Source organism: Catharus ustulatus, chromosome W (genome assembly GCF_009819885.2).
Source record: "Catharus ustulatus isolate bCatUst1 chromosome W, bCatUst1.pri.v2, whole genome shotgun sequence".
Classification (NCBI taxonomy): Eukaryota; Metazoa; Chordata; class Aves; order Passeriformes; family Turdidae; genus Catharus; species Catharus ustulatus.
This window is the reverse complement of record NC_046261.2, coordinates 5,688,596-5,711,868: the sequence shown is the minus strand read 5'-3', so window position 1 is coordinate 5,711,868 and position 23,273 is coordinate 5,688,596. Positions and strand designations below refer to the sequence as shown.

The window sequence follows — 23,273 nt, the reverse complement described above, 5'->3', positions numbered from 1 at the left end:
CCCAAAAACTAAAGGTACATAAACATAATCCACCTATAAATATTTTTAAGTATATAAGTTTCCAAATCATAACCTAATAAAGAACCCAGTATCAATTTAGTGTAACTCTATATGGTAAATTTCATCAACATTCCTGTTAGAAAGGGTAGACCTTACCTTGTTACATACACACAGATAACTTTAAATCTCTCCAGTAACTCTATTAAAATCACAAATCATTAAAAAGACAAAGTTAACTTTAACAAACATATTTCAATGCGTCTTTTAGACAGTCTGATAACAGCATGCCATAACTCCAGCAAACAGAGCTGGTCAGCTGCTCTCCAGCAGGACCCAGAGGGGGGAAAAGGGGGGGAAGGGAAGGGGATGGGGGGGAACCCTCACGGTGCTGGAGGGAGCCTAGTGGCACAGGGCTCAGGGGTAGGCAAAAGAGTTCTGATGAGCCAAGGGGGCCTCCCAGCCCCAGGGACCAACACAGTTCTGTGGGATTTTTTGTTTTTTTTTTCTTTCTTTGTCCAGTAAACACCAGAAACTTGACTCTTTTAGCTGTACTGACATTTTGCTTTCAGTCCTTCTCATTATAGTCTTATCTCTCATTGTCCCTAGGGAGAGGAAAAAGAAACGATTTTACGAAAACAGGTGGTGTTAAGCGGAGGGCCACTATGAGCTGGGTGGTAGCAGCAGCAGCAGCCAGCACAACTTCACTATTAGCTTTTAATTGCAGCAATAAATTTCAAAGTAGATACCATGTAGTTTGTGATTTTTTGGTTATTTTGTCTCCCTTTGTAGCTGCCACCCGTATGCTCACTCTACCTCCTCCCACATTTCGAAAAAAAAAAGTAGTGTGTAGCAACAAAGTTTGCAATGTCTATCATATTTTATCGAACTTCTGCAGCTCTTCTCCCCTTTAGGTATCACATCCCATAATTTTTTTTTTTTCAATGTCTATTCAAGCACTAAAGGCAGTGATTGTGTTGGTTTTAAAGTCATGCAACATAGTCCACACTAACATGCTACAGAGGGCATAGTTGTTGGTTTCAACACCTCTTCTTTCCATTAAAGCTTTCCATGTTGACAGGGAAACATTTTCTTCACGTGGTAAATTACTTCCCATTTTTTCCCAGCAGCTCACCTGTGTTCCAAATGCCAAAATCAATTAGATCTGGACTTGCTTGTTCCGGCCCCTCTGCAGGCCACCCTGCAGCCCAAATGCAAATCATGTCTGGCGTCACCAGATGTTGCTGTTGGGGCGGACACAACATATGAAAGGATGCACTACATTTCAGAAGGCTAATATCCCATTTATTACAACAGCCAGCTTTTATACACTCTACAAAGTTTACACTTTATTCATTGGTTACAATGGATTAACATAACGTTCATTGGTGGAAAACCATCTCCACCTCCGTTTTTCACAAAACTTTTCTAAAAATACTTTTCCCAGTTTCAGGTTTCTTCCACTTATCTCTTTCTCCTTCTCTTCTCTTCTCTTCTCTTCTCTTCTCTTCTCTTCTCTTCTCTTCTCTTCTCTTCTCTTCTCTTCTCTTCTCTTCTCTCTTCTCTCTTCTCTCTTCTCTTTTCTCTTTTCTGTCTCCATGCCAATGACCTTGATAAAACTCCTTTCAGAAATAAACCTTATCCATTAACCCTCTCTGGCTCACAGACCAGTTGTAAGCCCCCTCCCATAACATCCAGGAGTTTAAGTGATGTCCATTTCAATAAAATCTTTAAATGATGTGAAGGCAAAGGTTTGGCATGCTGTTGTATCAGCTTTTGCATAAGTTCGAAAACGTCTCTTTTCTGTCTGGATATTGCCCGTCCCATTTTTCCCTATAGCAAATTAGAATTCAGGGGAACCAGCCCCTGTAGTTCACCTCTTTCCAGAGGGGTTGATTGTCTCTGGTCAGTGTTTCCCACTTCTCCCAAGAAGAGTGTCTCTCTTTTTTCTCTGAGTGGAGTCTCATCCTATGGGGAATCTGCCATCCGGCAGTCAATTCCTCACACGGTGAGCGCCATTTGACGGTGGTTGTAATGAAGAGATGGGGTCTTCATGATTTGCATGCATGAAGGAATGAAGTTGTTTATTAATACACAAAGTAGAGTTTATATACTTTTTCAGTTATTGTTAAAAATAGCGCACCAATAATATTCATGTAACTAGGCTATATTGGTTAATTGTAAGTAACATTGTTTTATCAATGCCTCGCTCTAAGTTAGCCAGGTACGTACAGTCCTTCGCATGATTCCCCACAAAACAGCATACTAAGCACCTCATACCAAGCACTTTCTTATCTCTTACATTCCTTCTTCAAAATCCCACTTACTCTTGCCAAGGCTTATGGTCTACTATGGGTACCACATCCTTGTAGGTTGTGACAAGCTGAGCAGTGCTCAGTTATGCTCTCTAGCTGTATTCCCACACAAGCCCACCACTAAACCATGTCCCTAAGCACCATGTCTACAGATGATTAAATACCTCTGGGGATGATAACTCAACCACTTCATTGGGCAGCATGTTCCAATGCTTCACCACTCTTTCAGTGAAGAAATGTTTCCTAATACTGATGCCTGGAAAGACTGACCTGGAACAGAGACTAGACAGAGAAAAAGGAATAAAATAGGTATTTATTGAAAGGGTACACCTTGGGCAGTGCAAGACCATGGCCGGGGCTACGCCCAAGTTGAATCTAAGATGGATCTTGATCACGAGTTTTTACACTTTTATAAGTTTTGGTTCCTCTACATATTGGGGTCAATTGTCCAATCACAGCCTCAGGCCATAAAGTCTCACCCCCCTGGCTTACCCCCTATTTCTCACCGTTGTTCACACTTTTTCTGGATACTGGTTGTCCTTGATTCTCTAGCTAGAAAGGGATTGTTTTGTCTAACTGCCCTGTGAAGAGAACTTACTAACACCTAATATGAAGTTTCAGAGTTACACACCAAGCAGCAGAGAATCTGAAAAATATAAAAGCTAAAACCCAAGGCATCACCAACACTTAACATAGACCCAGTCTCCAGGTTGAAAGAGATTTGCAGGTGTGTCCAGTCCTATAGGTCTGGATAGCACGACATAAGTCTGGAGATTCTACAAAGGGGAACCTAAGACCATTAGATGTTGTAACCCAATACCCTACTGCTTTAAGAATGGTACATCCCTTTAACCCTGTAACCCCTGCAAGACCAATGGACTGACCCCTGCGATGGGATTGGCCTGAAGCCAAGGCTGACCCCTCCCCTTTCCTGACCTATAGAAAACCCTGAGCCCACGTGTGGAGGCTCTCTCTCTTTATCCCCATCTCCCGCTCTGACCACATGGAAGCCTAAGAATAAAGCAGAATACCAACCCTGGGAGAAAGAGCCTCTAATATCTTTCTGTTTTACATGAAACAGCACCAAGGCCAGCTCTGCAGGTATTTGGGGAGCAGGCCAGGTCCACAGGGTGCTGTTTAAGTTAACGCCCGGAACGTGGTCTTTTTTTGAATTAAAATCCACATGAGAGGCTGTGCCCTTAGAGGGTTAAAAAGCCGACGGGAAGCCCAACTACCCTGCGGGCGAAACTTGCTTTCTAGCAGATCTAGCTTAAGGGGACGAAACCGGTAAACCATTCAGCCCAAGGGAGGTCGGTATCAGGAACAGTTACAAAGTACAGTTCTTCAGCTCCTTGGTACTTCGCAGAGAGTGGTAAGTATAAATTTTCCTCCGTGGGGAGGGGGATTTTGAAGTGCTTTCTCTGTAGCATCGAGGTGCCGGGAGCTGGGCTGCACAGCATCTGCCCTGGGGGTTTTGGAGCTGTCTGCAGCCGGAGACACTGGTGGGGGTAGCAAGGCCGCCTTGAAACAGTTTCTGCCGTGTGTACAGTATCACGCCAGACAGTTGATTTGAAAGAGAGGCGCCGTTTTTGCTGCAGCCTGTGATTCTCTGTGGGGGGAGGTGCCAGTTTTGCCGGCAACTAGCAGTCTTCTCTTACTGTGTTTTAACTGTGCTTTGTAGTGAGATATTAGAGTAAATTGCTGTGAAAAATATGGGTACACAGCAATCTACTTTGCAACAGAGGGTGGCTTCACAAATTAGAGAACTTTTAAAAATTGCAAATGTGATTATTACTAACAGAGAACTACATAGGTTTGCTAGGTGGCTGTCTGTAGAAAGATCTGATCTTAATTTGGAAGATATGAATTCGGTTTTATTTTGGAATGAAATTGGAGATTTATTAACTTTAAAAGTCGAACATGGGGATAAAAAAGCCTTAATGTTCATCCCAATATTTTTGCAAATTAGAAAACTGTTACTTCAAACAGGAAATAACAGGCAGCCACAGCAAACTGCTTCAGAGACAACCAGTTCTTGTATCTGTCCCTCTACATGTGTTGTTCCCTCTTCACCTAAGAAATCTGACTCCTCTGTCTCTCTAACTCATGCTGACAGCCACGTGTCTTTTACTACTGAGGCTGAAGGCAAAACCCAAAATGGTTCCAGCCACATGGCATTAAACTCTTCTTCTTCCCATAATACTCCTTCTCCCTTGCTAACACCCTCAGACCCCTCTCCAAACTCATCCTCGCCTCTGGGTATTCAGGACTGTTCTCCCTGTACCCGAGCTTTGCCATCCCCTCCCCCAAGCTATCAGGCTAGCACAGATGGGGGTGGGGGTGGGTGTGGAAGGACTGGTTCTACAGCTTCTACACAACCTCCTTCTGAGATAAGGGCCTCGGCCTCGGCACCGCCCATCGCTCAGGACACTGTCCCGGTGGAGGCACATTATCAACAGATAACACAGCCCAGAATAGAGCCCATCCCTAAAACCCCGATTCTGGAAACTCAGATACCGTCTGTGGCTCCTGTCATTTATATGGGTAAGAGAAATGGCAGGAGAACATATCAGCCACTACCATACCAAGATAAAAAGGAAATTTGTAAGGTTCAAAGAGAATTTGGCAGACACAGTGAAATGTTTAAAGGATTTTTAAGAGCAACATTTAGTTCTCATGAGATGGTACCTAATGATATTAAGGATTTATTCAGATGTTTACTTTCAGTTTCGGAATTCGAATTGTGGGAAAGCATTTGGAAAAGATCTTTAAGAGTACTTTTGCAGGAACTACAACAAAGCCCAGAAAGTGCAAAAGATGAGGATGATAATGATATTACACAGGAACACCTAACAGGAGAGGGACAATTTGAAAACCCTGATAAACAGGCACGTTTATTAACTAAATTTGTTTTGGATAAGATCTCTCTAGCAGCAGAAAAAGCTTTCCATCAATTACCTACTGCTGAAGTCACAGGTAGTTATGTTAATATTAAACAGTTTCCTTCAGAATGTTTCTTGCAGTTCCTGGATCGCCTCCGTGCACAGGTGGAGAGACAAGTCTCGGACCCAAAGGTGCAGGCAGAGCTACTAAAGGAGATGGCTCAGAAAAACGCTAATGAATCATGTCGCAGGGTCATACTTAGTCTTCCCCTCGACCCACCACCTAGCTTAGCACAGATGATAGAAGCCTGCACCAGAAAAGCAGAACTGTTCAGTGCACCAGAGAGGAATCCAGGACCAGCACACTCACGATCTGCAGCAGCTATGACACCAGGACCAAGGAAGCAACCGGTACCACCACAGCAGCTGCAGCACATCACCTGCTTCCAGTGCAAGGAAACAGGACACTATGCAAGGGACTGCCCACACAGTCAGAAACAGAAGAAGACCAACAAACAAAAAAACTAGGTGTACAGCGCGTACCCGCCATAAATACCACAACGCGCAAAGATATAAATACTGCGGGTTCCACACGGGAAAAAACCTCTCTCTTTAAAACTAAGGGGGAGGACGGGACAAATGGTGTGGGGATTAATGATAGCATTAATGTTAAACATTCAATTAGCAAGGGTTGGACGCCTTTTGGTCGTCTCAATCTTAAGACCACTAAAGGTGTTTGTTTTATGTCAACAGAGTGGACAGCAATTACAGTGGATCTGTCTAGCACTTCACTAGGCCTGACGCTGTTGCATTTGGAACTGCGCTGTGAGTATTTAGTTATGGGGGACACAGCACACACACCCTTGGAGATGGAATTACTTCCATTATCCAAGAAGGAAAATGTCTCAGGTTTCGTTCTCTTAGCACGCTGCTCACAACCACCTTATTACCTGAACGAGGGGCAAATCCTCGCCCAGGCCATCCCTGTTCCAAAGGAAATCACAGCAGAAGGAAAATCACCTGAAGTCTATTGGGCAGAGGTGGTGGGTGAGGAAAAACCCTCTCTGGCATGCAATCTGACCCATGGTTCAGACCATCTCCATGTGGAGGGGGTGCTGGACACAGGGGCAGATGTGACGATCATACCCGAAAGGATATGGCCGTCACAATGGGAATTGCAACCCGTGGCAGGCAAAATCCAAGGTATAGGGGGAAGCAAATTGGCTAAAATATCAAAAAGCATCGTGCAAATTGAGGGGCCGGATGGAAAAATAGCTAGTGCCCGTCTGTTTGTTACAGACTATAAGTGCCCCCTGTGGGGAAGAGATACCATGTCTCAGTGGGGAATGAAAATGGTAATTCCCAAAAGTTCTCAGGATTTTTAAAGGCGACCACTGAGGAGCGCCCTGCCCACAAATTGACATGGTTAGATGATTCTCCAATCTGGACAGCTCAGTGGTCGATGAGTAAAGAAAAACTTAAGGCGCTGGAGGAGCTTGTAGCAGAACAATTGGCAAAAGGACACATAGAAGAAACTACAAGTCCTTGGAATTCCCCGGTATTTGTAATTAAGAAACCAGGGAAGGACAAATGGAGATTGTTACATGATCTCCGGTAAATAAACGAAATTATAGCAGACATGGGATCACTTCAACCAGGGATGCCCTCTCCAACGATGCTCCCTCAAAATTGGAAATTGGCAGTTTTAGATATTAAGGACTGTTTCTTTCAAATCCCTTTACACCCAGCAGATGCTCCACGGTTTGCCTTCTCTGTTCCTACCATCAACAGAGAAGCCCCGATGAAGCGCTACCACTGGAAGGTGCTCCCTCAAGGGATGAAGTGTAGTCCTTTCATATGCCAGTGGTACGTGGCCTCATTGCTGTCTCCAGTGCGTGCTCAGAGAAAGGAAGCTATCATCCTACATTATGTAGATGACTTGCTTGTGTGTGCCCCCGATGACTCTATACTCCAACACACGCTTGACCTAGTGGTTAAGGTTTTAACCTCTGCTGGATTTCAATTGCAGGAGGATAAAGTCCAAAGGATGCCACCTTGGAAGTACCTGGGCCTGGAAATCACTGCAAGGACCATTGTTCCTCAGAAATTGGACATTAATTGTAACCCAAAGACCTTAGCAGATCTCCATTCCTTGTGTGGGTCTTTGAACTAGGTTAGGCCCTGGCTAGGCCTCACTAACGAGGACCTAGAGCCCCTTTTCAATTTATTGAAGGGGGAGAGAGAGCTGATTTCTCCCAGGGAACTGACCCCAGAGGCAAAAACTGCAATCGAAAAGGTACAGAAAGCTCTAGCAGAGAGGCAGGCTCATCGCTACAAGCCTGAACTGCCTTTCAAATTCATAATTCTGGGAAAACTACCACACTTACACGGTTTGATATTCCAGTGGATCGAGGGGCAGAGAGATTCGCTCTTAATCATAGAGTGGGTCTTCCTCTCCCACCAAAGATCCAAAACCATCACTAAGCCACAAGAACTCATAGCTCAGCTGATTCGTAAGGCAAGGATGAGACTGTATGAGCTGGCAGCTTGTGACTTTACATGTATTCACCTTCCAGTCAAACTCTCCGAGGAGGGAAGGAACTCTCCTGAGAGGCTGACAAAGGAGATGTTCGAGCACTTGCTCCAGAGCAATGCCAGTCTCCAGTTGTCTCTGGACAGCTACAGTGGACAAATATCAGTCCATGCCCTGTCTCACAAGCTGTTCAATGAGGAATTCCACCTCATTCCTCATGAGAAAAGGAGTCAGAGACCACTCAAAGCTCTCACAGTGTTCACAGACGCTTCTGGGGCTTCCCACAAGTCGGTGATGACTTGGAGAAATCCTCAGACTCAGCATTGGGAAACTGATGTTGAGTTTGTGGAGGATTCGCCTCAGGTAGCTGAACTGGCTGCAGTGGTAAGAGCTTTTGAGAAGTTCTCAGAGCCAATCAACTTGGTAACAGACTCAGCTTATGTAGCGGGAGTAGTGTCCAGGGCGGAGCAGGCAGTGCTCAAAGAGGTTGACAATGAGCAGCTTTTCAGGTTGCTGTCAAAACTAATCTATCTGATTTCTCATAGAGAACATCCGTTCTATGTGATGCATGTGAGGTCACACACCGATTTGCCAGGTGAGATCGCAGAAGGGAATCGTCAGGCAGACTCCCTTGCCACCCCAGCAGAACAAGTACGCCTCCCAGACATCTTCCAACAGGCAAAGCTGAGCCACCAGCAATACCATCAGAATGTGCCAGGTCTGATCCGTCAGTTCAAGCTAACACGGAGTCAGGCTCGAGCCATTGTGGCCACCTGTCCCAGCTGCCAGCTCCAGGCCATGCCATCGCTAGGTGCAGGGGTTAACCCCCGAGGCCTTGGCAGCTGTGAGGTGTGGCAGACAGACATCACAAACATTCCCAGTTTTGGTCGCCTCAAATATGTTCATGTAAGCATTGACACATATTCAGGTGCAGTTTATGCCTCTGCCCATGCAGGAGAAAGAGTTGTGCATGCCAAACAACACCTAGGGCAAGTTTTTTCAGTATTGTTGATCCCTAAGGAAATCAAAACAGATAATGGCCCAGCGTATGTGTCCAAGGAGTTCCTGGAATTTGTCCAGCAGTGGGGAGTGGAACATAAGACCGGCATCCCCCACTCCCCCACAGGCCAAGCTGTGATTGAGCGTGCACATCAGACGCTCAAGCATGTTCTGGCTAGACAGAGTAATTCAACTGTGTGGATGTCTCCACAGCAGAAGCTGTGTAAAGCCCTGTTCACTATCAATTTCTTGAACTGTTCATTTGAAAACATGAATCCTCCTGTGGTTCGTCATTTTAACAGTGGCAAACAGTTCAAGCTGTCTGAGCATCCACCAGTTTTGATTAGGGATCCAGAAACCTGGGAAACCAAAGGTCCCTATGAGCTTGTTACCTGGGGACGTGGTTATGCGTGTGTATCCACTCCCTCAGGCCCTCGGTGGATTCCCCAGAAATGGGTGAAGCCTTTTGTCCCCAAACAGCCAGCTCCAGTTGAAGAGGAAGAGAAGCAAGTCGCAGTTGCTTCGAAAAGAATACATCGCCGGAAAGAGGAAAGAGAACTGACACAGAAGACGACCTCCCGGCAGACTTAGAGACTTTTAACATGTTTTAAAATGTTTGTTTTATTTTTAGAGAATACCTCCCTTCCACTCAACTCGTGATGAACCCCATCCAAGTTGTCATCCTGTTAACACTGAACAGTCAGGCAGCTGCATGGATCGTCCCTCAGCCGCGTCAAAACGTCTGGGTGACCCTGGCAAAGACACTCCAACAGGAAAACATATGCCTGTCCTCGGCAGCAGCAGAAAATCCTATGTCCACCTGCCTGGTAGGAGTTCCCTTGAAGGCTGGAGAATATTCAGCCAGCTTTGCAATGGAGATGCACAATGAAATTCCCGGGATACACACAATTTCAGTATACAAAACTCGTAAGCAGAAAACAGAAGAGAACCCTATGGAGGAACTGCTGCCCAATTTACCAAAAGCAGCTCAGGAACCTCAGGAATTAGAACTGTTAGGTTCCTATCCGGCACAATATTGCATTCAGCTTGTAATTTATCCAAAACCTTCTGACACCAAAGAATTCCACAATGTAATACAATATAGAGAGGAATTCACAGCCAAAAAGTGGTGCGGGGTTCTAAGTCACCTTGCAGCAAACTCCCCATCTCTCACAAGTCCCAAAAGCCTCCCTAAGGGGTTGTTCTTGATTTGTGGAGATCGGGCATGGGCAGGAATTCCCTCTAAGCTTTTAGGAGGACCATGTACCTTTGGGCGGTTGTCCCTGTTGGCACCCAATGAAACCTTAATTAAAGATTGGACTCATAAAAACAAATCAGTAAATAAAATCCAAAAGAGAAGTGCGGACAATGTGGACAAAGATTGTGACTCTGAAATTTTCCATTGGGCCAAATCCAAAAGAGTTGCTGTATCCCTGTTTCTTCCATGGGCAGCAGCAGCCAAGGCTCTGGGTGAATTGGGCCACCTAGAGTGTTGGGTAGTCAAACAGGCAAATTTGACATCCACTGCCATCAGCTCCCTCCTAGAAGACGAACAAATTACCAGGCAGGCCACACTCCAAAATCGTGCTGCCATAGATTTTCTCCTGCTGCTACATGGACATGAGTGCCAGGAATTTGAAGGACTTTGCTGCATGAACCTGACCTCGAAAGCTCCTAACGTCCATGCTGCCCTCCGAGACATGAAAACCTTGATCGGACAAGTGAAGCAAGAATCTGAAGACTGGTTCAACGAACTGTTCAAGGGCTGAGGATTCACGGGGTGGTGGACTTCAATAGTCAAAACTATTTTGTTACTCTTTGTTATTCTTTTCCTTGTAATACTGGCATTTGGAATCCTTCGTCACTTGGTTCTCAAGGCCATTAGTGGTCTCATGCCCTCTGTTGCCATGGTAAATCACATAGAGATGAAAACCCTGAAACAATCTAAAGCCCCTACGAACCCCAAGTGGTGGGAAAGATCTTAAGTTGTATCCAGAATAACCTTCTCTCTTCTTTTAAACAAAAAAAGGGTGAGATGTTGTAACCCAATACCCTACTGCTTTAACAATGGTACATCCCTTTAACCCCGTAACCCCTGCAAAACCAATGGACTGACCCCTGCGATGGGATTGGCCTGAAGCCAAGGCTGACCCCTCCCCTTTCCTGACCTATAGAAAACCCTGAGCCCACGTGTGGAGGCTCTCTCTCTTTATCCCCATCTCCCGCTCTGACCACATGGAAGCCTAAGAATAAAGCAGAATACCAACCCTGGGAGAAAGAGCCTCTAATATCTTTCTGTTTTACATGAAACAGCATCCAAGGCCAGCTCTGCAGGTATTTGGGGAGCAGGCCAGGCCCCAGGGTGCTGTTTCAATTAGATATCTCTGTAAATCAAGTTTCCTCTTCATGTGAATTTCACCTGGAATATATAGAGTCTGATATGGTCTGCCATACAATATTTCATAGGGACTGATGTTATCCATCTGCCTTGGTTGTATGTGGATTCTCAGTAAAGTTATAGGCTAGGCCTGAACCCGTCATGGATGTTTCCTGACAAGTTTTGCTAATTGGTGTTTTGAGAGTCCCATTCATACATTCAACTTTACCACTCGCTTGGGGTCTATAAGGTGTATTCAGATCCCAAGTGATTCCCAAAATCTGGTTAACTTCTTTAACTACTGTTGCAACGAAGTGTGGTCCCCTATCTGATGACAATCTGAACCTCACCTGCCACAACTTGAGGCCATTTCCTCTCATCCTATAAATTGCTACTTAAGAGACCAAAACCCACCTTGCTACAACCACTGTCCAGGTATTTGTAGAGACTGATAAGGTCTCCCTTCAGCATAATTTTCTCCAGGCTAAACAAACCCAGTTCCCTCAGCCACTTATCATAGGCTTTCTTTTCGAGACCCTTTACTAGCTTCATTTGTCTTCTTTGGATGTACAGTAATTTCACGACTATAAGGCGCACCCTTTTGACTAAATTTTTCCCCCGAACCCGGAAGTGCGCCTTATAGTCCGGTGCACCTTATATCATGGACAAAGTTGTGAAATTTGCCAAACCGGAAGTGCGAGCTGCAATGGGGGAGCGGTGCCACGGGAGCGCCGAGTCGCAAGGCGGGGGGCGGGAGTGCGTGGTCGCAGCCGGTAGAAGTCGCGAGGGGAGGGAGGGAGCTGCCGCCGGCCCCAGCCCGGGCGCGAGGGGAATGAGAAGTGCGAGCCCGCAACAGCCCCAAGCAGAGCCCGATCGGCGGCAGCATCGGAGCAGCGGCGGTGCGGCCCAGGCGGCCGGGGGAAAGCGGCGGCCGCACAGCCCCTGCAGCTGGGGGAAAGTGGCAGTGGCGGCGGCGCAGCCCCTGCGGCTTCGGCAAAGCGGTGAGAGGCGGCACAGCCGCCACCGGCGCCGGCGCGGAAAAGCAGCGAGAGGCGGCAAGAGGTGGCGCGGCCACCGCCGCCAGCACGGAAAAGCGGCGACAGGCGGCGTGGTCACCGGCGCTGCCGTGGAAAAGCGGTAACAGGCGGCGCAGCCCCGGGGAAGCGGGGAGAAGCGGCGCGGCCGCCGCCACGGGAAAGCGGGGAGAAGCACTGCCGCCGCTGGCTGAGTGGAAGCCGGGACGCAGCACGGCCACGCAGTGAGAGCCGTGAGCCATGCCAGACAGTGCCGGGGGCGGGCAGGAGTGCCGGGGCCCACTGCACAGGGAGGGCGCCTGGGGCTGCGTTTAAAGGCTACATCAATCTTTGAAAAATGTTTGCAAATTGAGCACCCGCCAGTAATTCGTTACTTTGTCGCGCGCCGCACGGCTCCTTGCTGCAAAAAAAAAGTGCGCCTTATAGTCCAGTGCGCCTTATATGATCTACAAAGTTGCGAAATTTGCCGACTCCCGGGGGGTGCGCCTTATAGTCCGGTGCGCCTTATGGTCGTGAAATTACTCTACTCCAGCATCTCAATGTCTTTCCTGTAGTGAGAGGCCAAAAACTGAACACAGTTGCAGTCTCACCAGTGCCACTTAAAAAGGGACAATCCCTTCCCTAGTCCTGAAGGCCACACTATTTCTGATCCAGGTCAGGATGCCATTGGCCTTCTTGGTAACCTCTGCACACACTGACTTGTTTAGCCAGCTGATGACCAGCATCTGATGAGTAGCTTGCCAGTCGCTCTTGCCTCAGCCTGTAGTATTGCAGGGTGTTGTTGTGACCACAGTGCAGGTCCCAGCACTTTGACTTATTCAACCTCACTGGCCTCGGCCCATTAATACAGCTTGTCCAGAACCCTCTGTAGAGCCTTCTTAACCTCAAGTAGAGCAACACTCCCACCCAACTTGGTATTGTTAGTAAGCTTACTACACTCAATCCCCTTATCTGGGTCATCAATAAAGATATTAAACAGGGCTGGCCCAAATGCTGAGCCTGGGGGAACAGTACTTGTGACTGGTCTCCAGTTGGATTTAACTCCATTCCCCACCACTCTTTGGGCCTGGCCATCCAGACAGTTTTCTACCCTGTGAACAGTGCACCCATCCAAGCCATAAGCAGCCAATTTCTCAAAAAGAATATGGTAGGAGACAGTGTCAAAGGCTTTACTAAAGTCCAGGTAGACAACATCCACAGTCTTTTCCTCATCCATTAGTTGGTCACCTTGTCATAGAAAGAGATCTGGTTAGTCAAGCAGGACCCACATTTCATAAACCCTTTATTAAACAGAACCAACCCCGATACTGAGTTCTGTTGTGACTGTTCATTCAACTGCCGTGTAGGTTTTGGGTAAGCCAGCTCATGTTAAGACCCAATGTATTCTGGGAGTAGTGTCATTAAGTTAAAGTGAGAGCATCATATAGGCCGGACAGGTGGCCAAGAAGAGCTGAAACCAGGACAGGTCATTATGCAGCCATGATTATCTACAAATTGCTGTCTCGTGCAGGCATTATCTTTTGTCTGGCAGTTTCTTTAGAAACCACATAAGTGCTTCCTAACACTGAATAACAGAACTAGAGAAGTCCTCACCGGTTCATGAAGTCCAACTTGAGACACCCATGCAAAATATCTGTAGCTATGTTATTCATAGCATGTCTGGTCACCTTAATCTAAGAATTAACCAGAGATGGATATTTAACTCTGTCCCTAGGTTCAGCCCATGTAAAATGACATTTCTGAGCTGCATCATAGAGTATAGATCAGCTGCTTCCCCACTTCAGCAGCACTTGTTTCAAAACTATCATCACTTTTTCAAACTTTTCCTTGGTTTTCCTGCAGTTCATGGGTTTTTTTGCCATACTAATAATCCTTTTTATTTGCCTGTTGATTCTTATTGGTCAGTGTCCTGGTTTGGACTAGGGTAGAGTTAATTTTCTTCATAGCAGCTAGTATGGGCGAGTAAGATTTGTATTTGTGCTGGAAACTGTCAATAATACAGGGATGTTTTTGTTATTTTTGAGCAGGGCTTGCACAGAATTAAGGCCTTTTCTGCTTTTCATACCACCCTACCAGTGAATAGGTTGGGGGTGCACAAGAAGTTGGAAGAGGACAGCTGGGACAGCTGACCCCAACTGACCAAAGGGATATTCCAGCCCATATGATGTCATGCTCTATATATAAACCTGGGAGAAGAAGAAGGAAGGAGGGGGATGTTTTGAGAGATGACATTTGTCTTCCCTAGTAACTGTAACACATGATGAGGTGCTGTTTTCCTGGTGATGATTGAACACCTGTCTGCCCATGGGAAGCAGTGTATTAATTCCTTGTTTGGTTTTGCTTGTGTGAACAGGTTTTGCTTGTGTGAACAGGTTTTGCTTTACCTATTAAATTGCACTTATTTCAACCCATAAGTTTTCTCACTTTTACTGGGGTTAAACCACAACAGTCATCACTGAGTTGATGTGCGGAACCCAGAAGAGGTAGATCCATGTCTTGATCAGATATGCATCTGGGGATTGCGCCTATGTCACACAGTGTCACAGTCTTGGTCTCACATTTGCGTAAATCCTAGCTGTTTCTTCTAGTTGCTTTGGAATGCTTCCCATCTCAGGAAAGGAAATCTGAGTTCCCTCTGCCTGGCTTAGTGCAGAGTGTCCTGACCTCATGAGATCTTTCTCCTGTGGCCTGCAGTGCTTAGCAGACCAACCAGGAATGGCAACCACGATCTGCAGCAAAATATAACAAAGCCTTATTAAAAACTCTTTTAAAAGGTCACACTTCTTGGAGAATATAAGCACCCAGTGCAGTTAGGGGGAGATAAACAACATTGTTAATGGTTTTAACTTAACAACCTTGCTTTTAACTGCCGTTGTCTGAGGCTTAGCCCGTTCTCTGTTAGCTCAGTAGCAGGGAAAGCCTGAGATACCAGCATGAACAAGGGTAAAAGACACAAAAGAGGCTCTTTTCTTCCTGGGAGTTCTGACGTTTATTTCTTCATGGTTTCCAGGAGGCAAAGAGGACAACCCCAAAGGACAGGAGGGTTTTCTAGGGTCAGGAAGGGGTGGGGGGAATTGGCATCCTGCCAATAAGACAAAGGCAGAGGGGATAGGGTCAGACCACAGGTATTAGAGGGGTCACAGTAGTCAAGGGACATACCATTCTTAACACATGTTGGATAGTGGATTACAACATCTCCCCATTTTTTTGTTTAATAAAGTTGAAGGAAAGATATTAGGTTCATCTTGATTCAAATTATTGTGGGAATCCAGGACATTTCACTGGCTTCCCTGGAACCTGGGCAGGGGGCTCAGATGCCTTGGCACAGTGCCCAAGACACCTGTGGGTTTGATTTCAGTCCCTGGGAAAAATTACCATCCTTATATGAAGAATTACAAGTCACAAAAAATAAGTAGAACATAAATTAGATTGTTAGAAGGTAGAAAAGTGAATTTTTAAAATTGTTTATATTAAGGGTCTGAACACAAGATGGAGGAATTTGGGCATGGTATGTCTTTCTTTCTTTCTCCTTCTTCATGGCATCCATCTTTTGGGTTAGGATGGCACTTTAGGATTGGTTTGGGAGAAAGTCGGACAGTGCAATGTAGGTGTAATGTATTGGAAAGTAATTGTAAACAGCATGTACGTAATTTATAGTATAAAAGATAAGACCTGCCCAGAGGGCAGGTAGTGTGCCTCCAACTGACCTGCAGGACAGACCTCTGCAAGTCAGAGAAAGAATTCCTTAGATAAGAAAGAATAAACAACCTTGGAAACCTCAGAAAACGGCTTCTGACTCTTCCTTCGGTGCTCGAGCTGGAAAACAGAGACTCTAAAAACACCAACTACTGTGCGGTGAGTGATCTCTGACTCAGACACCACCATTCACAACTGGCGTCCCTGGGTTGGCAACAACTGGGCACCCCAAGGGCATCCCAGAGGCAGGCACGCACTGAGTGAGCAACACCTGGGCAAGAGGTGGGCTGCACCAAGGTGTGGAGAGCCATCAGCCTGAATAACAGCTCTAGAGAGGCACACCACCAGAGAAGACTGGAGGGAAGAAATTTTGACCTCTGCTGAGAGAAAGCCAGCTCCAAGCCAGACTCGGAAGGGAGGAAACCCAGGAATCCTCACCTGTGACCTGCTGGTTGGCGATCAGGAAAAAACCGTCCGGCTCGACTTTGAGGACTTGCTTTTGGTAAGACAGGTCAAAATTCAGAACATGGGCGGCGGATTCAGCCAGGAACAAATTAATCTCCTAGCCACCTTAAAAGGTGTGGCATCTACTCACCCCATGGCCATCCCAGATAAAGAACTTAAAAGCCTGCTTTTATGGGTCAGACTTAGGTTTCCGAATGCCGAAACAAATTTATTATTTGAGCCAGGTTTTTGGCAGAAAATTAATAGATGTTTATACCACTTAGCAACCCAGAGAGACAAAGAGGCATTAGGGCTTTTGTCTCCAGCAAGGGTAATGCTGGAAGTTATATCACGCAGAAATGCAGGTTTAACCGGTTGTCAGAGGGCAATTCAGGGTCCCTCAGAAGTTGAGGAAGAATTCCTACCTAGCCAGCCGCTGGGGGGAGGGCCGCTTTGCTATCAGCAAGTGGAGGAACAAAGGTCTTTGCCACTTGGTCAGCAGCCAGTGGAGGAACATTTCTCTTGGTACCAGCAAGGTGCATTAGATATAGCTGAAGGGCCTGAAGAAGGTCAAAGTGAATCCCCTGAAATATCAGGATCCCCAGAATCACCTATTTCCCCTGGAACACCTAAAATACCCCATCCAAAGTCAGGAAAACTCAAGTTAGAAATTTTCCCGAGCGAACTAGAAGACCTAGATTTCTGTTTCTTTAGCCTCTCAGATACCTTGTCCCCAGAACGCAGGGGTCGGTACAGGCAACTCCCCCGGAGACGGGGGGAGGGGGGGGGGGGGCGGGGGTGATAGAGGAAGAAACAGGAGAGGCAGAAGTTACCGCGGAAATAGCGGGGAACAGCGCGGGCTCGGTGCGCACGATCGCAGGGATAGTCGGAAATCAGCCATCCGCGACAGCGACCGGGGCGGCCGGAGAGCGCGGGCCGGCCCCAATTCCAAGTGCGGCAGCGGCTGCACCGACCCCAGGTGCGACAGCGGGGGAGGCGGGAGTCTCCGTGCCGATAGTGGGAACGCCAGACACAGCATGCGCAGCAGCGACGGCTCAGACCGTGATGGGCAAAGCCGGCGCGGGGGCAATGGCGGCAGCAGCGAGACGCGCAAGCGAGGCAGCGAGCAGCGCAAGCGTGATGACAGCAACAGGGGCAGCGTCAGGCGCGTGCGCGGTGGTGGCAAAACACGGCGGGCATGCGCGGGGAACACAAAACCCGGAACTTTCGGTAATAGGGACGGGGAGTCCGGAAACAGGCGCCGGGTTAGGCGAGGCCGAAAACAAAGGGACATCTCAGAGGAGAGTGAAATAGGCGGGTCAAGCTCGGAAGGCCATGGATTTAGTGACAGTGAAGATGATTACGATAGGAGAGGAGGCGTGTCCGAGAGCAGGGCTACATCGGTCCGAGCAGAAAGGAGGCGTGGTCGAGACAGAAGCGGCCACACCCCCGGGGTTCTGCGATTGGAGACGGGGCATGCCCAGACAGGAGGCGTTTCCCTTGACACAGACACCGACACAGTCGGGTCTCAGTTTCCATAGCAACCTAACAGACAGTTACAAACGAAGACAAGGGCTGAAAGCCTTTCACAAAAGTTACAAGAATTGTGTGAGGTTCTGAAAAGTTTTCCAGAATCACAAGAAAAGATAGGTAGCAAATAGACCAAGCAAAAAGCACAGCCGACCCTGACGGGGCAGACGGCAGCGCCTTCTAGTGGCGGAACCTTAACATTACAAGACTTTTTTCCAATTTCTTATAAAAAATACTCTTTTAAGAAAAAGATACAGTAAATTCACGAATACAAGCCGCACTGACTATAAGCCGCATCTCTGGGTGTTGGCAAATATTTCGTTTTTTGTCCATAGATAAGCCGCACCCGAATATAAGCCGCTTTGTCGTTCGCAGCGAGGACCCGCGTGCAATTAGTAACAGAACCGCGGGAGGGCGGGGTTTACTGGCTGAGCTAAGGCTGTGCAGGCTCGGCCCGCTAGGGGCTGCTGACGGGGCCAGGTGGTCCAGCACGGTGTTGCAGCTCGGGGCCGGCCGCCGCTGCCACTGGGCTCGGTCACCCCGGGTCGGCGCTGCCCCGCGGTGGCAGGCAGGGACGGAGCTTCCCCTGCTCCTACGGCAGCGGCGGCGGGCGGGGACGGAGCTTTCCCGCGCCCGTGGCGCCGGCGGCGGGCAGGGACGGAGTTTCCCCGCTCCTGCCGCGGCGGCGGCGGGTGGGGACAAAGCACCCCGTCGGCTCCCCGAGACACGGCAATGGCTGCGCGCGGCTCCCGTCGGCTCCCCGGGCCACAGCAATGGCTTGTGTGGGGCTCCTGTCGGCTCCCCGGGCCACAGCAATGGCGGCGCGCGCTTCCCCCCCCTCCCTGGGCCGCAGCAATGGCTGCGCGGGGCTCCTGTCGGCTCCCCGGGCTGCAGCAATGGCGGCGCGGGCTTCCCCCCCCCTCCCCGGGCCGCAGCAATGGTGGCGCGGGCTTCCACCCCCCTCCCCGTGCCGCGGCAATGGCGGCGCGGGCTTCCCCCCCCCCCTCCCCGGGCCGCGGTAGGGGCGGCCCGGGTCCCCCCTCTCCTCCCTGGGCTGCGGCAATGGCGGCGCGGGCTTCCCCCCCCCTCCCCGGGCCGCGGTAGGGGCGGCCCGGGTCCCCCCTCTCCTCCCCGGGCCGCGGCAATGGCGGCGCCGGGCCCCCCCCCGTCTCTCCCCTGGGCTGTGGCAGAGGAGGAAAGAGAGCTCTCCCGCCTCTCTCCCCGCCCCCCGTGCTGCCTACAGGGAGCCAGGCTCCACCCGCGGTGCAACAAAGTAGCGATTTGTAACAATCGCAAAATGCCGACTTTGCAGCTGCTCGGCTCAGCACTCTGGCAGGCACTTCTGAGGTTGTATTAGCCGCTCCTGATTATTAGCCGCATTTCCGGTTTAGGAGCAAAATCTTAGTCAAATTGGTGCGGCTTGTATTCGTGAAATTACTGTACAAGAAATTCCTGATGAGCAACGAGATGACACAGTATATATTACAGCGTCAGAGGGGATTCCGGCGTGGGCAGCAGATGCTAGTGCATCAAGTCAAGGACAATCAGTCACAATATCAAAAGATATTATTAAAGCTTTCTTGCAGCACATGAAAGCAAGCTTGGAATCTCATCCAGAAATAAGGGCTGAGTTTCCACAGATTTTTTGGACGACTCAAGAGTCACAGATCCTCATTCCTTAACCAGGACCAGGAACAGCACAAAGAGTGCAGGTACCAGCAATGCCGGTGAGTGAAGCTGCAGCGTGGACACAAATACAACAGATGACTCCTCTCTACAAGCCAGTGCCCATGGAAGCACAGACATCTACAACACAGACATTAATAGATTGGGCAAATATAAGGATGAATCTAGCAAGAGATAAGGGATGTCCTGTGATTAGTACAGGAGACATTGCAATGCCAGTTAATTATGATGCCCAAGGACAGAACCCAAGATGGGAAAGGTTGAATCATGAAGTAGTTAAAGATTTAATTGAGGCAATCAGAGATAATGGACTGGGATCTTCATATTTTAAACAGCTTTTGAAAGGTACTTTTAATATATATGATTTAACACCATATGATGTCAGGTCTCTTGTGTCACTGATCCTTACAGACACACAGACACTCATCTGGGACAGCAGATGGAGGACACTTGCAGAGCTGAGAACCAAATATCAAGGTGGGCCAAATGCAGCTCTCACCTTGGCTCAATTAGCAGGTGATCCACCAGGGGACAATTCAGCCCAGCAAGCAAGACTTCCACGTGAGGTGTTAGCAGACGTAAAAGAAACAGCACGCAAGGCGATTCTGCAAACTGCACTGGCAGGCATGCAGGACACAATTTACACAGATATCAGGCAGGGCGCTTTGGAATCCTTTTCCTCATTCCCAGACATACTCACACAGGCCGTGGATAGGCAAGTGACTGATGAGGCAGCCAAACCGCATTTGTTAAAGAGGCTTGCATTTGCAAACGAAAATCAAGAATGCAAAAGAGTTATTAGTGCAATTCATGGTCAGCCCTCTTTAGCAGAGATGGTTGAAGCCTGCAGCAAAGTAGGCACACCACAGCATATAGCATCGATAGTAGAAGAACATATGGAAAGGGTACTTGTCCTGGTTTAAAGGGACAATATTGCCAGGAAAAGGAAATTAAGGAACTCTCGGACAAAAAAAAGGTATGAGTTGGGAATAACAGTTCTTTACTGATATATTTACTAGACAAACAAAAACAGCATCAGCTATATGAAAGAGAACAAAAAAAAAAACCAGTGAAAGAACAGAACGAAACAGCCTTCCCGTATTTATATTTAGACCAACGCCCACCATACCAGAGAGGCTTGACCCGCTTGGTTTGCGTGATGGCAGCGCACGTATCACAGTCATGGATAACCTGAGAGATACTGTCCATGGTTAGATCCACCCCTCGGTCTCGTGCCCACTTATAAGTGGCATCTCTGCCCTGATGACCTGAGGCATCATGGGCCCATCGAGCTAGGAACAATTCTCCCTTGTGTTGCCAATCCAAGTCTATTTTTGACACCTCTATCTTTGAGGCCTAATCTACTTGCTCGTTGTGTTGGTGTTCCTCATTAGCTCGACTCTTTGGGACATGGGCATCCACATGATAAACTTTCAAAACTAGTTTCTCTACCCGGGTGGCAATGTCTTTCCACTCATCAGCAGCCCAAATTGGTTTTCCCCTACATTGCCAGTTTGCCTTTTGCCACCTTTCCAGCCAACCCCACAGAGCATTGGCTACCATCCACGAGTCAGTATAAAGGTAGAGCTTTGGCCACTTTTCTCTTTCAGCAATGTCCAGGGCCAGCTGAACAACTTTGAGTTCAGCAAGTTGACTTGATCCACCTTCTCCTTCGGTAGCTTGTGCAACCTGTTGTGTGGGGCTCCATATGGCTGCTTTCCACTTCCGGTTCATCCCCACAATGCGGCAGGAGCCGTCAGTTAAAAGAGCGTAGCATGTTTCATCTGCTGGCAGTTGGTTACATGGTGGGGCTTCTTCAGCCCGTTTCACTTGTTCCTGCTCCTCTTCGTCAGTGAGACCAAAATTTTCACCTTCTGGTTAGTTCGTAATTATCTCCAAAATCCCAGGGCAATTTGGGTTTCCAATGCGGGCACGTTGCGTGATGAGGGCAATCCACTTCCTCCATGTGGTGTCAGTGGCGTGGTGGGTAGAGGAAACCTTTCCTTTGAACATCCACTCCAGCACTGGTAGTCGGGGTGCCAGGAGGAGTTGTGCTTCCGTCCCAATCACCTCTGAGGAAGCTTGGACTCCCTCATAGGCAGCCAAGATCTCCTTCTCTGTAGGGAGTGTAATTGGCTTCAGACCCTCTGTAGCTTCGGCTCCAGAATCCCAGAGGTCGGCCTCGAGTCTCCCCAGGCACCTTCTGCCAAAGGCTCCAGGACAAGCCATGGTTCCCAGATGCAGAATAAAGCACATTCTTCACCTCTGATCCCGTCCTGACTAGGCCAAGGGCTACGGCATGAGCGATCTCCTGCTTGATCTGGGCAAAGGCTTGCTGCTGCTCAGCACCCCAGAGGAAATCGTTCTTCTTACGGGTGACCAGGTAGAGAGGGCTCACAATCTGGCTGTACTCAGGAATGTGCATTCTCCAAAAGCCTATGGCACCTAGGAAAGCTTGTGTTTCCTTCTTGCTGCTTTGTGGAGACATTGCGGTGATCTTATTGATGACCTCAGTGGGAATCTGGCGCCGTCCATCTTGCCATTTTACTCCCAGGAACTGGATCTCTTGGACAGGTCCTTTGACTTTGCTCTTTTTAATAGCAAAGCCAGCTCCCAGCAGAATCTGGATGATCTTTTCTCCTTTCTCAAATACCTCCACTGCCATGTTCCCCCACACAATGATGTCATCGATGTATTGCAGGTGTTCTGGAGCCTCACCCTTTTCCAGTGCAGCCTGGATCAGTCCATGACAGATGGTGGGGCTGTGTTTCCACCCCTGGGGCAGACGATTCCACGTGTACTGCACACCCCTCCATGTAAAGGCAAACTGAGGCCTGCACTCTGCTGCCAGGGGAATGGAGAAAAATGCGTTGGCAATGTCAATGGTGGCATACCACCTTGCTGCCTTGGACTCCAACTCGTACTGGAGCTCCAGCATGTCTGGCACGGCAGCGCTCAGCGGTGGAGTCACTTCATTCAACGCACGATAGTCCACAGTCAATCTCCATTCTCCATCAGACTTGCGCATGGGCCAGATGGGGCTGTTGAAGGGTGAGTGGGTCTTGCTGACCACCCCTTGTCTCTCCAGCTCACGGATCATCTTATGGATGGGGATCACGGCATCTCGATTAGTCTGGTACTGCTGGCGGTGCACTGTTGAGGTGGCAATTGGCACTTGTTGCTCTTCCACCTTCAGGAGTCCCACTGCAGATGGGTTTTCTGACAGTCCAGGCAAGGTGTTCAACTGCTTAATGCCCTCTACCGCTACAACAGTTATTCCAAAAGCCCATCTGTATCCCTTTGAGTCTTTGTAATAGCCACTCCTGAGAAAGTCTATGCCTAGAATGTGCAGAGCCTCTGGGCCAGTTACAATCGGATGTTTCTGCCACCCCTCCCCTGTCAGGCTCACCTCAACTTCCGGCAAAGACAATTCCTGTGATCCCCTCGTCACCCCAACAATGGAAACACGCTCTTCCCCCACATGTTCTGATGGTATTAGGGTGCATTGTGAACCAGTATCAACTAATACCCTGTATTCTTGTGGTCCTGATGTTCCAGGCCATCGGACCCACACCATCCAATAGACTCTGTTATCCCTTGCCTCTCCCTGGCTAGAGGCAGGGCCCCTCTAGCCCTGGCTATTATTCCTTTCCTGAACATACATAGTGGAGGTTCCTTCAAGTGGGTCTGACAGATCATCCTCCCTTCTGTAATGCCCAGCACCTTGGTCATGGGAAGTTGAGGCTACCTTCACTTTAGTGTAGCTCCCTCGGTTAGCAT

At 48.4% G+C, this 23,273-nt stretch overlaps 1 protein-coding gene across 1 annotated transcript; it reads right to left on the bottom strand.

The window, feature by feature from the left end:
- Positions 1–1,536: 1,536 nt before the first annotated feature.
- Positions 1,537–17,571, bottom strand: LOC117005036 (ras guanine nucleotide exchange factor K-like). The gene is made up of 3 exons (XM_033076259.1): positions 17,111–17,571; positions 2,477–2,594; positions 1,537–2,046 (listed from the first exon to the last, which is right to left on the bottom strand). The coding sequence occupies exons 1-3, from the start codon at positions 17,569–17,571 to the stop codon at positions 1,999–2,001; spliced, it is 627 nt and encodes a 208-aa protein (XP_032932150.1). The 3' UTR covers positions 1,537–1,998.
- Between the last annotated feature and the right edge of the window lie 5,702 nt (positions 17,572–23,273).